At 60.1% G+C, this 13,436-nt stretch overlaps 2 protein-coding genes across 2 annotated transcripts in view; both read right to left on the reverse strand.

Moving 5' to 3' along the window:
• MACROD1 (mono-ADP ribosylhydrolase 1) overlaps positions 1 to 13,436 on the reverse strand; it is a 152,200-nt gene that overhangs the window by 83,688 nt on the left and 55,076 nt on the right.
• On the reverse strand, positions 11,279 to 13,188 carry LOC121023629 (uncharacterized). Its single transcript, XM_040465576.1, has 2 exons — positions 12,565 to 13,188; positions 11,279 to 12,327 (listed from the first exon to the last, which is right to left on the reverse strand). Exons 1-2 carry the CDS (start codon positions 13,161 to 13,163, stop codon positions 12,012 to 12,014), a joined length of 915 nt encoding a protein of 304 aa, XP_040321510.1. The 5' UTR covers positions 13,164 to 13,188; the 3' UTR covers positions 11,279 to 12,011.

A 13,436-nucleotide genomic window follows, 5' to 3' on the forward strand; every position in this document is an offset into this window, starting at 1 on the left:
TATGCTTCCTCAGTGGGTCATTACGAGCATGAAACAACGGGGCTCCTGGCTCGCTCGGTCGGTGAAGCATGTGACTCTGGATTTCGGCTCAGGTCGTGACCTCACGGTTTGTGAGTTCGAGCCCCGCATCGGGCTCTGCGCTGACAGTGTGCAGCCTGCTTAGGATTGTCTGTCTCCCTCCCTGCCTGCTTTCTCTCTCTCTCAGAATAAATAAATAAACTTAAAAAAAAAAAAAAAAAGAACAGTACGAAACAAGTGCATGCGGCTAGTAAAAGACTTTGAACGTGGTGCACGGCACTCAGTGGGCTCCCAGTGGGTGGAAGCAGCTATTCCCTTATCACGTGGCAGGGATCAGAGTGTATCGAAGGGGGTGTTCACAGAGTCATGGGCGGCATCAGGGAAACCAGGAAGAGAATGGCTGAAGCTGTCGAGAGGGTCACCCGAAAAGGGAGGGGACGCAGCCAGGGCACCCAAGCTCCACCAGGCTCTCCTCCCTCCCTCTGAGCGAGCCACTGGGGCTCCCCGTGGCCATGCCCAGCCAGAGGCCACAGGTCCAGGAGTCAGCAGCCTCCTGGTCCCAGAGCAGGCTGGGGAGCGATCTCACGGGCCTCCGAACAAGCCGATGGCAGGTGGGTGACGGTGAAGGGGGTGGCCTTGCACGGCAGTTAAGAGCACCCATGGGCTCTAGGTCAGAAGGAGCAGGGTGCAGCCTTCGCTCTGCTGGTTACTAGCCGGGAGACCAGGGTGAGGCGGCCACCTGCCCCAGGTGCCCGGCTGCATCTGGGAAAGCCTCAGGCAAACCGGGACCCGCAGCAAGATCCATCTCTGTGCCTCAGTCTCCCCATCTGTAACATGGAGAAGAAGCCCTCTACCTGGTGGAGCAGGACCGGGATTCGACACAAGAGGGGTCCTGGGAAAACCAAAGCAGACCCAGTGGGGCCCGCGGGAGGAGCGTGCGGGTCTCCGGCCCTCGCCTGTCCTCGGGAGATGGATCCGAGGGTGTTTTTCCGTCCGGGAGCCTAATAGTCAGCAGTTACTCAGCGTCGCGTTTCCCAGTGGGTAGGAAAGCCACAAATAAGTAAATTCAGCCAGCAGGGCACAATTATTGAGCCCAGTGCTTTATTTCCCCATCTCGTCTCCAGCCCCAGCCGGCATCGGGTCGATAATAATTTATGTCACAGCCCCCGCAGCGGAGGAGAGGTGGCCAAAACGTGCTTACGTCTGCTTGGAGTCACCCTGCCTGTACCAGCCTAGCGCTCACAGGTGGCTGCAAGGGCCGGGGTGGGGACTGGGGAGGCTGTGCCCAGGGAGGAGGGAGGAAGTGGAGGCCGGGGGGGGGGGGGGGGCGGGGCCGGCTGCCTAGATGGGAGGGGCTGGCAGCTAGAGGACTGTGCAGGCCCAGGCCTCGTCCCTGACCACCATTCAGGCCCACGTTCCGTGGCAGAGGTGTCCTAAGACTAAAACGGGGCGGGGAGGGGGCGCCTGGGTGGTTCAGTCGGTTAAGCATCTGACTTCAGCTCAGGTCGTGATCTCACGGATGCATGGGTTCGAGCCCCGCATCAGGCGCCGCACGAGCAGGAGCCTCTCTCTCTGCCCCTTCCCCACTGCACCCTCTCTCTCTTAAAATAAATAAATAAAATTAAAAGAATAAACAGCAGAATAAAATGACTAAAAAACTGAAAAGGAGAACTATTTAAAAATAATAATAAAACGAGGCAGGGAGAAGCAGTGGTGGATCTCTCCACCGAGCAGCTGGGGGTCTGTCCTACGTCCAAGCTCCCGGGGAAAATCTAAGGGAGGAAGCGAACGGGGAGAGGGCAGCGGAAGGGACCAGTCCGGCCATGGCCTTGACCGGAGTCTGATTCACGGGAGACGCAGAGTAGAAATGGAAAGCGTCGTATCTCATGGAGGCAGGGCCCAGCCTCTGACCGTGGGCCATTCAGGGCTCTGTCTCCCTGAAGCTCCCTGGAGGAGGAGGAGGAGGAGGAGGGGCGGGGGGAGGGCATGGAGGCGGGGCAGCTGAAGCCGTGGGCAGCCAGTGCTCCCAGTGCTCCCAGTGCTCAGTCAAGGGGCTCAGGGTGCCCCGTGGTCTCCACTCAGAGCCTCCGGCCTGCGGGGCATCTGCCAGCACCTTCCCCTGCTGCGGAAGGAGCCGGGCTATGATTTGGATTTCATAATTTATGTAGCTGATTTCATCATGTTTCATGTTCTGTCATGTTTCCTGCCGTTACAATTTCATTCGTCCCTCTGGGGACATTAGACTGTGACACTGGGATCTTGTGGGGGAGGTGGCACCCCGCTGGGGCCGGGCTGGTGTGAGAGGGCGCTTTCCCAGGCGGTCAGGGCTGAGGGCCAGGGGCAGGCGGGGGAAGAAGTTGTTTTCCTGAGTGCACCTGTCTGGCGGGTGACGGTATATGTGCGTGGGGTGCCGGGCTGGTCCTTAGGGCGCTCCCCCCGTGCTGCCTGGAACCCTCACCACAGGTCTGTAAGAAGCTTCCCTCGGTCCCCCACCTCGTGGGTACGGAAGCCGATGCCCAGAGACATGACACATGACCCCAAGTAACACCGGGGTTGAAGCTGCAAGAGGGGCTCGACCCTAGTCTTCCTGTAACAGCCCTCCCAACCCAAAGAACAGCCATGTTTTAGTGCTCCAGGGTGGCCACCGAGGCCCAGAGCGGGGAAGGGCTCGTCCAAGGTCATCCAGCGCTGAAGCCCTCTCCCTGTCCCTGCCGTCCAGCCCCTCTTCCCCGTACCCCGTGGCCTCTGGCCTCGCTCTCAGACGGAGCCCACTCTGGGCTCTCCCATGTTGGTCCTGCCACTCCAGCCCTCTCTCCGTCCCCAGCTGACCCCAGCCCCCCCCCCCCCCGGGGAGGCCTCAGGCTCTGTCTTCTGATAGGAGAGGGGCAGAAGCCTAACTTGCCTGGCTGTCCACTTTTAAAGGGGCTCCCACCTGAGGGCCTCAAAAAATAACCCTCCCAAGCCAGTGACCACCCAGGGTGGCTGGTGGCTTCGAGGCCAGCCGCCCAGAGAAGCTCTGAACAGAGCTCGAAGGAGGGCTCCGACTTCCACCCACGGATGCCTCCCCGTTTCTTGTCTTTTCTTTCCGCCTGGCTTTTAAAAAAAATTAAACATGGACGGTTTCATCTTGGGAGAATTAGTATTCCAGGCAGGCCTGGGGGATGTGATTGGAATGTCAAGGCCGGAGCCACAGAGCTGGAAGGGAAGGGAGGAGGTACTGGGCCTGGTGGGCCCCCCCCCCCCCCCCCCGAGAAGGGGCCGCGGGCTCTGACCTGCCGGCATGTGAGGAGGCCTGGTGGGCCTTCCAGGGGCAGGTTGCTTCTAGCCCGCCTGGACGCCCGTATCCTGGGGAAGGCTGAGGCTGAGCCTGGCCAGTGGGCTGGCAGTGGGTCCAGGACTGGAGGAGGAGGACATATAGGGCAGCTCAGGGCAGAGACCGAGTCAGCTCCTCAGCCCCATCCACTGTCCCTCTCATTCAGTTCTCATTTGCTCAATGTGTGTGTGCCTCCTATGTGCCAGGCACTGAGCTGGGTGCTGGGGGGGGGTGGTGTGTGCAGAGGGCAGGGACACGCCTGCCCTCACCACTGCACGTCACCGGAAAGCCCACTACCCGGTACACAGCAGGCACTCACCAAAGACTGGTTAAATGGATGCCTGAGGCATCTCCCCGGGCACGCTTTGAAGAACACAGAGAATCCTGGGAGGTTACCAGGTAACTGCCGGAGTGGACAGAGCTAAATTGGTATCTTTGCAGCAGGACTTCTCAGAGCCTTTAACATGCTCATGGCCCTGCGAACCCGGGGAGGGAGTGCCAGCCTGCAGCCTCCACCGGTTTGAGCACAGCCCTTAGTCCCCGGCCACACAGGAAATCCTGTTGGGGGCCCAGAGTATGGGGCACGGAGCCAAGACGAGAGTGGCTTTGTGCTCAGGCTCCACAGCGGACCCACTGTGTGACTAGGGGGGGCTCCAGGGTGCTTGTTTCCTCAGGTGGAAAATCGAAATGGGAATAAGTGCCTGTGGGCTCAGAGAGGTGATGGATGAATACTGCCTGCCTCAGACTTAATTCAGGGCTGCTCGTGTTGCTGTTGGATCATCCCCGTAAAACGCTTAGCTCTGTGCCCGGGGCCACTGGCAGAACTCTGTCAAGTTAGCTAGGCTGTTGTCACTGCTGCTGACACCATCTGTGCCCTTAAGAGCTCACAGCTGAAGGGGGGGGGCAAGATGGTTAGAATCCCAGGTGGACAATGCGAGGGCCAGGGTGGGGGGAGCCCTGAGGAGGACCGAGGCTGAATGGGGATGAATCGGCGGGGGTGGGGGGGGCGGTGACAGTGTGGCCGCGGGAGCAGGCCTCAGGGGGAGGAAGCCTGGGTGGGCCAGGTTCACTGCCATCCCACCTCTCTGCTAGGGGGTCTTCAGGTCCGGGCCTGACACCTCCCCTCCACGGCAGTCTGGGCCATCTTTGGACATCTCTGGTCCTCCCAGAACAGGTTGGTCTTCCTTCTCCGGGTCAGCTGTCCAGAAACCCAAGGGCAGGAGAGTGCTGTCGTCCTTGAAGAGTCCTGTCTGCCCCTCGGTCCCTGCCCCAGCCACCTGCGGCCTCCCCTGGGCCTCCTGCCCTGCAGTGTGGCTGTGCCTGTTGTAGGGCCCAAGAGCAGAACAGGGTTGCTGCCTGGTCTGATCGGGGCACAAGCAGGGACGGAGCAGGGTGGAGGGGACCTCCTTCAATGCACGGTCTGGCCTCCCTTTACTGCAGCCCATCCAGACGCAGGAGCTGGGCCCCTCTGTGCTTGCTACAGGCATCTACCTTGTTCTGTAGAAACAGAGAAAGCCAGGCTGATAGAGGGCAGGGTTCCGGAGGCCAGGGACTTCCTGAAGGAGGGGACACTTGTCAGCCTGAACTGAAAGGCAGGCTCTCGGAGTGAAAGCCTCTTGAGTCACCCAATCTGCCCCTATCTGATGGCAGGGAGCCTGGCAGAGATGTTTGGTCGCTAACACCTCAGGGCACAGTCCAGAAGCTTAATGTGCAGGTACAGAAGGAGGGATCCTTGATCTCTAGGAAGAGTGGCCTGGGGAGGCGGACCACAGAGGCCAGAGGCTTGGCAAGGCTGGACCTCCAGCTCCTCGTCTACAGGGATTCAGAAAGTCCCCACCCCTCTCGTGACCGTGGCATCCCTGGCTGTCCCTGGGGTCCCCAGGGGACTGAGGCCCAAGTGCTTCCCCAAGGTACACCCAGCCAGGTCAGGGGCCCGGGAATGGCTTTAGCCCAGTGCCCCATCTGAGCCTGCATCCCGGGAAGTGAATGCCTGTGTGCTGGTGGCCACCGATCAGGGAAGCCCCTGGGCTCGTAGGTGCCGGGCAAGGCCAGGCCTCGTGTGCCCCAGGAGCAAAGATACCAGGGGCCTCGTCAGCCGCGGCTTCAAAGAGCCTCGTTATTAACAAAAGTGCACCTCGAATCCTTTTTCTTCCTCCTTCTCTCCTTAAGGCAGGCTCCCAAACGAAAAGGAAAATATACAATGAACAGCAATGAGGCAACCTCAGAGGAGAGCCAGGCATCTGCCGAGACGGAGAAGGAGCACCAGTCCCCCCTCGCGTGACGCGTGAGGTGTGGGCTTCCTTTCTTCCTTTTATTTTACGTGGTCGCTCTTTTTTCCCTTCCTCCTTATTCAGCTGGTCTCTCAGACTGCGCTTTAAGTCCTTTTGAAGTGTTACAACCATTTTCTCCTCTTTCAATTAACAAGAAAAGGAAGCTAATAGCTTTCTGAGCCACTCGCTGTAAATATTAACAAAGTCTGGCCGCGCGGCCAGGGTGCGTGGTGTCGCTCTCTGGGCCGGAGAGTGTGTTTACGGGAAGGAGGGGAGGGGTGGGAGATTTCCAACACGGAGACGAAAATCCCTTGGCACCGGCTTCCATGGTTCAGGGAAACTGGAAAGCCGGGGGAGCCAGGCGAAAGGGCTCCTGTCCCTGGGGGCCGGCAACGGGCACATTTGGCGGGAGGGAAGTGGACCCTTCTGGAAGAAAAGGCAACTTCCGCCAGCCGCACCCAGGTAACTCGGACGGCGCAAGTGCACGGCCTGGGATCCCTAGCTTGTGGCTTTCAGTGTGGTCAGTGGCGGGGGGGAGGGGGTGGTCTACGGACGACTGGCATTTGAACCCAGCAGCTAGAGAGTGGGTGCTGATGGTCCTCAGGGCACATACCAGATCATGGCACCTTCTCTGCACGGAGCAGGGCTCCTGAAGGAATCTGAGGCTGGGGAGCCGGCGGAGGGAAGTGTGTGGCAGAAGAGGGAAGGTGACAACCCCTTGAGCAGAGCCTGGGTTCTAAAAGCTCCTTAGCCTTCTCTCTGGGGGGGGCCTCCAGCTGTGACCCCCTCCCCCCCCCAGAGGCCCCACACCAGACTCACCAGCAAAGTGCTGCTTCAAACAGCTGCATAAGAGCCCCCGTATAAAGGCCGTGTAGGACCCGTTGCATAGCCAGGGTGGCCAGGGGTCCAGGGCTTCTGCCTCCAGACTCCACCGCCGACCTCAGCTGAGGGCACAGCCACTGTTCCACTAGCAAAAGTGGGCCAATTTCCTGCGAAAGGTCTGGCCTTTGCTGGCACACCAGACCCGTCATCCCCTAGGATCCCCGGGATCCCCCTGGGGCTGGGTACAGACCCTTGCGTGTGGGAGCTGAGTTACACCAGGGCCTGCTGGGTAGCGTTAGGCCGGCAGGCAGCCTCCTTCCCAGGGGGCAGCAGGCAGTAGACAAAGAGCCTCATGCAGGCCCGGGCCTCTCTTCCTGTCCCCTGTCGTGCGTGGGCAGACTCCAGCCACTGTGCCCTCCCTGCGGGCAGAGGGGCAGGCCTGTGGAGGGCTGGGTGCTCTTCCCCTCCTCCGCCCTGCTTCAGACTCCCCCTCCAGAGGCTGAGAGCAGCGATCCTGGGCCCGGCTGAGCCTAGGTGCCCTAGGCCGTGCCCTGGCCCCTCGCCCACTCTCGCAGCTCCCCGGGGCACGGGGGCTCCTCCCGCCGCCCGCCCGCGAGTGTGCGCGATTTCCGAGGCACACAGCACTCCAAGTGCAGGAGGCCCCTTCAGGTGCCTGTCTGTTCTTCTGTTCCATTGCCGCCCAGGGATGACCGTACCCACACGGTGGTCTTTCTAGGTCCCCCTGGTGCTCGGCTGCACTGTGGGGCAGTACCCTCAACTGGTAGAGTCAGGCCTCCAGGCCCCCCCAGACGGTGCAAAGGAGGGGCCGCTGGGGCCAGGCAGGCAGGCAGGCAGCGGGTGCCAGCAGTGTGGGCCAGTTCGGTCCCTGGGCTGTTCTGCCAGCCCAGCGCCAGGAGATGGGAGCGAATTCCAAGCCACCTCCAGCCACAGCTGCCTTTGCTTCCCAGGTCCCGGCTCCAGCCCACACGTGGAGAGGGAGAGAGACATCCCACGGCGGGGCGGGGGGGAAATACCACATCTCCTCTCTGAAAAGCTGTCCGGGAAGAGCAGCCCCCTGGGACCCTGGAGCTGTTGGCTTCTCTGCTCTGGGCACGGTCCTCGGCCCTCTCCCCCACCCCTCCCCCCATTCTCCAGCGGTCTGCCTCCGAGGGTGGGTGCCGGCGGTGGTCCAGGCCCGCTGGCCAGGCAGCCAGGCCTCCTGCAGCTGCCCACAGACCGGCTCCCGCCCTCGCTCCCACACCCACCCGCTAAAGTCTGGGTTTTGTCAGGAAGCGGTTTAATTAGCAGACTGGAGGCTTGGGGTTCACACTGTGTATGCAGGCTCTGTCGCCTCCGCCTCTTCTCACCTGCTATGGGGTGCCATGCTGCAGTGCCGAGGCTGGGGGCCAGGCTTTGCGAGAAGCGGGCAGGGTGGGGACGGCTCCCGGTGCAGAAGGGACGAGCTGGGGCCTCCAGGCACGCCCCCTGCGGAGGGCTCCTGCCTGGCCCCCGCCCGGGCACCTAGAGGCATGCGCACTCAGGCCCTGAGCCCCCCAGCGGGCTGCCTGTGCCTGGAGGTGCTCGGTCCATCACCCTCTGGTGAGGGGGAGAAGGGGGCAGGAACCCACTCAGCCCCCAGGCTTCAGGGAGACTTGCCTGGCCAGCCCCTTCCCCTCAACCCCACTGTTCCCCACCCCTGCTCCTGGGGACACTGTCCCAGCTTCTCACTGGGTCCCTCTCATGCACCCAAGCACCCTCAAGTTCTCCATGAAGGTCTGGGCGTGCCTCCCCCTGCCTGGGCCCTTTCCCTGGCTCCCCACTGCCCTCGGGATGAAGACCAGGCCCCTCGGCAGAGCATGCAGAAGTCCCCCCTCCTCCCGAGGCCAGAAGGCCCTCCCCCCTATCAGCTCGCGGCTCCCCCCCCCCCCCCCCCACACTAACTCAGTCAGAGCTTTGGGACACCAGCCTTCTCACCACCAAGCCCTCCTACTCTGAGCCTTTGCGTATGCCGGTCCCTTGGCCCGAAGTGACCTTCCCACCCCACCCCTACTATGCTGGCTCTGTGGCAGGAGCGGTCCATCCTCTCGAGTGGGAGAGCTCTCCCTGCCCTGTGGCCCCGGCCCCCAGCCCTCTGCCTCCTACAGAGAGGGACCGCGGCCGTGACAGCTCCCAGGTCCACGCTGGCATGAGAGAGGAGTGACCCACACGCTGTGGTCACGGTGGGGGAAAAGAAACAGGCCCTGTGGATGGCCGTCCTGGTGGGAGGAAGTCAGCAGCCAGAGAACAAACTCGGTTTTGAGTCACAAAGAGCCTTTTCATCTATACAGGTCGGATACAGATGCTGACCTCAGCCTGGAAGTCCCGAATGAAAGAAAACCCCGGGTCTCCTAGCTCGAGCCAGCTTTGACCTGCTCGCCATGATCTAAACTCTGCCCTCTTTGCCACAGGGCAGTTTCGCCCAGGAAGGGGCTGGGGGGCACAGGCGTGTTGTTCATTTAAAATGCCACTCGACTAAGTCACCAGCCATAAAGCCCACCTGGGTTTCCAGCAGCATATACCGGGCGTCTGATTAATGATACACACATAATAATCCATCCCTAAGAGCCATAGGTTGAAATGAAGCAGGAGGGCTAATTGCTAATTTAGGAATTAATATCAGTGAGTACCGATCCTCAGGGCAGCTGGGAGCTGCAAAGCTGGAGAGTGATTCCACTTCGGGGGGAGAGTTCTGAGGTCCAAAGGGGGGGTGGGTACCCTAGAAGATGAACAGGTAGGGGGTCGGAGAAGACCCAGCCACATGCGCCCCGCTCTGCCTCGCCACTGAGTTCAAATGTGACTATCATGACATAGGAGTCTGGAGGATCCCGGAACCACAGCACAGTGTTACCTTCCCCGTGGGGCCCCCCCGTGATCCACCCTCCCAGGCCGGACAAGGTGGGCTTTTTGCTCCCAGTGTGGGTCTCACACTATGGCTCTCTGCAAACCAATGGCCTCCCCACTGGATTTGGAGCTCCTAGAGGACAGGGGCTCTTCCTTGAATCCCGATGCCTTGCATGGTGCCAGGAGCAGACCTGGAACCAGTACATGTTTGCTGGATGGATGGAGGGAGGGAGGGAGGGATGGATGGATGGACAGATGGAGAGACAGAAAGATGGGTAGATAGAAAGATGGACAGGTAGGTGGATGGATAGAGAGATGGAGGGAGGGGGTAGTGACAGATGCATGGATGGATGGAAAGAGAGACAGACAGATGGAAAGAGACAAGGAGATGGACAGATAGATGGAGAGATGGGTGGAGGGTGGGGGATAGATGGATGATGGGTGAATGGACAGAAGGATGGATGAATGGAGAGCTATGTGGATGGATGGATGGATGGATGGATGGATGGATGGATGGATGGATGAGTGGTTGGATGGCTGGGTGGGTGGATGGCTGGATGGCTGGGTGGGTGGATGGATGGATGGATGGATGGGTGGATGGATGGGTGGGTGGATGGGTGGGTGGATGGGTGGATGGGTGGGTGGATGGGTGGATGGGTGGGTGGGTGGATGGGTGGGTGGGTGGGTGGGTGGATGGGTGGATGGATGGATGGGTGGGTGGATGGATGGGTGGGTGGATGGGTGGGTGGATGGATGGATGGATGGATAGATGGGTGGATGGAGAGATAGATGAATGGGCAGATGACTGCATGAGAGGGCCTCAGGAAAAATCCAAGTGCAGTGGCCCCAGGGGCCACCTTGTGTTTGGTTGATGGTGTTTCTGTTGCACTGAGACTTGGTGTCTTGCAAAGAGAGGGGAACTGACCCAGAATTCAAGGTCCTGGTTGTCATGCAGGTTGTATGACCTTGGACAGGCCCCCCTTCTCAGTGTCATTGCCCCTGCACAATGGTCCTCCCTGCCCTGCGAGCTGTGCTGGTTTGTCTCAAGGCTCAAGGGAGATGGCAAGCAGAAATGACCTGGAAAAGGATAAGGCACACTGTCCCCTTGTAGACAGTGTGTATGTACAGACAGATCCAGCCAAAGTGGAGTGGTGTAGACATGTGGGATTGTGCACTTGGCTTTCTTTCCCCCTTTCAGGTTCCTTTTAATACGGTCATGATGTTATTATTTATAACAAGAAGTAAAATTGTAAGCATCTCAAGTACTTACAAGTGGAAGCCTTTGTGATGTTGACCCAAAAAAACTGGTTCTTTGGCACCAGAGCAGAGACCTAGAGCCTATGGGAACAGGGGAGGCGAGGGGTGGCGAGCAGAGAACGTCCTGTAGGGGGAGTGCCTACGAGCTGGGCCAAAGTGGCCAGGGGCAGAAGAGGGGCTCCCGTCGCTGACCCTTTGGGACTGCGCAGATTTGTTTTGCCCTCTGGCGCTTTGACCCCATAGAAAGTCCCCATACAAGTGCTCACTTTGTTTGCACTGCGTGGTCCCAGCCTCCCCCCCCCCCCCACCGCCCTCCAGTACCAGTAGTGCGCCCACCGGGGACGGTAGATGTTTGCCAAGAGGGCACATTTACATATTTATTCCCGGGCCTTGTTTGGTTCAGTGAGCTCAGGTGGCTAGTAACGCACCCACACGTGGGAAGAGCTCACACCTCCAGCCACCCCTGGCCAGGCTGACCCAGCATAGGCAAAGCTGGTGGGACCCGCCAAGAGCCTGGCTCCGTCCCCGATTTTCTTTTCTTTTTTTTTTTTTATTAATTTTTTTTAAACTTTTTTTTTTTAAACGTTTATTTATTTTTTTGAGACAGAGCATGAATGGGGGAGGGTCAGAGAGAGGGAGACACAGAATCTGAAACAGGCTCCAGGCTCTGAGCTGTCAGCACAGAGCCCGACACGGGGCTCGAACTCACGGACCGCGAGATCATGACCTGAGCTGAAGCCGGCCGCTTACCCGACTGAGCCACCCAGCCGTCCCCGATTTTCTAAATGAGAAAGGAGAGTGGAGTTCCCGGGGTGCGTTTAGGCAGCAGCTACGGGGCTCTGCCGCAGAGAGGCAGATGTAGTCCCTCCCTTTCAGGACACCATGGGTGTGTGTGGCCCTGCACCCCGAGGGGGGGGGGTGGCCCGACGCAGGAGGGGAGGGGTGACATTGGGTGGACTCTGGCAGGAGTAGGGACAGTGTGGGGAAGGGCCTGGAGAGAGCCGCCTCGGGGCATTCCGGGGGATGCTGATGGGCCAGGCAGGGCCGGGCCCTGTGGGGCTCTGGAAGCTGCCTAGGACCCTTGCCTTTACCCTGAGGACCGTGACAAGGGCCTGATGCCAGTGGGATGAGGCTGCCCTCCTGGATCCATAACTTCCAAAGCAGAACTTGGGCGGTTTCTCTCTGTCGTGGGGCATCGGTGGCCATGGCCGGCTGGAGCCTCTGGGCTCTGAGGACACTGCCCCCGTCCTCTCTAAATACGGAGGCCCAGCTGCCTCCGCCTCCACCCCCAGCGGTACAAAACAATTTCCTCGCCCCGGCCAGGGAGGCAGATGACCTCATTGGACTGTTTCCATCTCTGCCTTTCGTAGAGAAATTACAATTTATAACTGGATGCAATCGTGCGGGTGTAACGGCAAGAAGGATCCGTGCCGTAGCCCGGCAGTCACCCCTCATGCAAGGGCTGTCCTCGTCTCCCCTCCCGCCCCACCCCTGCCCTGAGCCTTGGAGGGGCCGCACTCCGCCTGCCTGCTCGTACTCCAGGTATTTAGCAGGGCCTGGCCATGCAGGATCTGCGGGGCTTGCTGGTTCTTGAACCTCCTTCCTCTCGGGGAGGCTTGTCTCAAGGCTCCCCCGTCAGCCTCGGCCTGCGCTCCACCTGGACAGCACCCACCCCTCGTCCCGCACGCGCCCCTGCCGGGCTGGGCATCCGGTGGGCAGTGCCTTCCGCCCCCCAGTCTGGGCTCTGGGCTTATTAAAACACGCGCCCTGGGGCGCCTGGGTGGTTAAGTCGGTTGAGCGTCTGACTTCAGCTCAGGTCATGATCTCGCAGTCCGTGAGTTCGAGCCCCGCGTCGGGCTCTGTGCTGACGGCTCAGAGCCTGGAGCCTGCTTTGGATTCTGTGTCTCCCTCTCTCTCTGCCCCTCCCTTGCTCATGCTCTGTCTCTCTCTGTCTCAAAAATAAATACAAACATTAAAAAAAAAAATTTTTAAAAAACACGCGCCCTAAATATCCCTGTTTTTATTTGTAACGGCCCCAGACAACACGCCTTCCTCAAATCGGCCACCTTGGGCCCGACAAAGAAGACCGCCCAGATGCAGCTGAGCCCATCTGGATCCGATTTCAAACCAGAGCTAACACTCTCAGATGTGTAATAAAAGCCCTTTTCCAAAGAGGGGCTCCTGCAGGGGGAATACGGACACCGGGGCACCGCAGGGCTGCAGGGCGCCACGCTAATGAGAGGCGATCCGGAGGGCTCGGGTTTTGTTTTGGGTTCTGAGGAACAGCCAACCCTGCCCCCAGGTCTCTGCGGAAAGGGGAGGATGGCCTCAGAGGGCACTAGGGGTGTGGAGGCCTGACCCCGGCCTAGGAAGTGGAAGGCCAGGGACTCTGAGACCCAACTTCCCAGCTTCCCCGATGCTCCCGCTTCCCGAGGCGGCGGTGGGGAGGAAAGGCAGTGCTGCTTCTGGAAGCCGAGACCGCGGTGGCCCAGTTGGATCCTTTGAATGACATTTAGCAAGAGGAGCAGGTGCTGGGGGAAGCGGAGCCAGCTCTGGACCGTGCAGGCAGCCCCCGCCATGGCCAGGAGCCCTCCGAACTTCATGTTTCTCTCTCCGGCCCTTCCACCCTCCAGGAAAAGGAAACCGGGCAGCTTTGAGGAGGGTGCTCTGCGTGGCCCCCTGTTTGTTATCTGGATTGCGGAAGAGAAGGGAGATGGGGGAAGAAGCATCCCAGCCCCCTCCCGGCTCCCTGGAATGTGGTGCTCCAGAAAGCAGGCTCCAGAGGGATGGGAGGACAGGCGGCGGCAGCCCAGGCTGCCTGTCCCTGTGCGGCTCCTAATTTCCCTGGGCTTAATCGCTTCTATTGTTTCTTGGCA

This window comes from Herpailurus yagouaroundi, unplaced genomic scaffold (genome assembly GCF_014898765.1).
Source record: "Herpailurus yagouaroundi ecotype Mexico unplaced genomic scaffold, PumYag 569, whole genome shotgun sequence".
Lineage (NCBI taxonomy): Eukaryota > Metazoa > Chordata > Mammalia > Carnivora > Felidae > Herpailurus > Herpailurus yagouaroundi.

Coding starts and splice junctions, on each gene's coding strand:
- LOC121023629 (XM_040465576.1), bottom strand. CDS start 13,163: ATGAAGTTCGGAGGGCTCCTGGCCATGGCGGGGGCTGCCTGCACGGTC. Junction 12,328..12,564: donor ATAAAAACAGGGATATTTAG/GGCGCGTGTTTT, acceptor CAGGCGCCCCAG/GGCGCGTGTTTTAATAAGCC.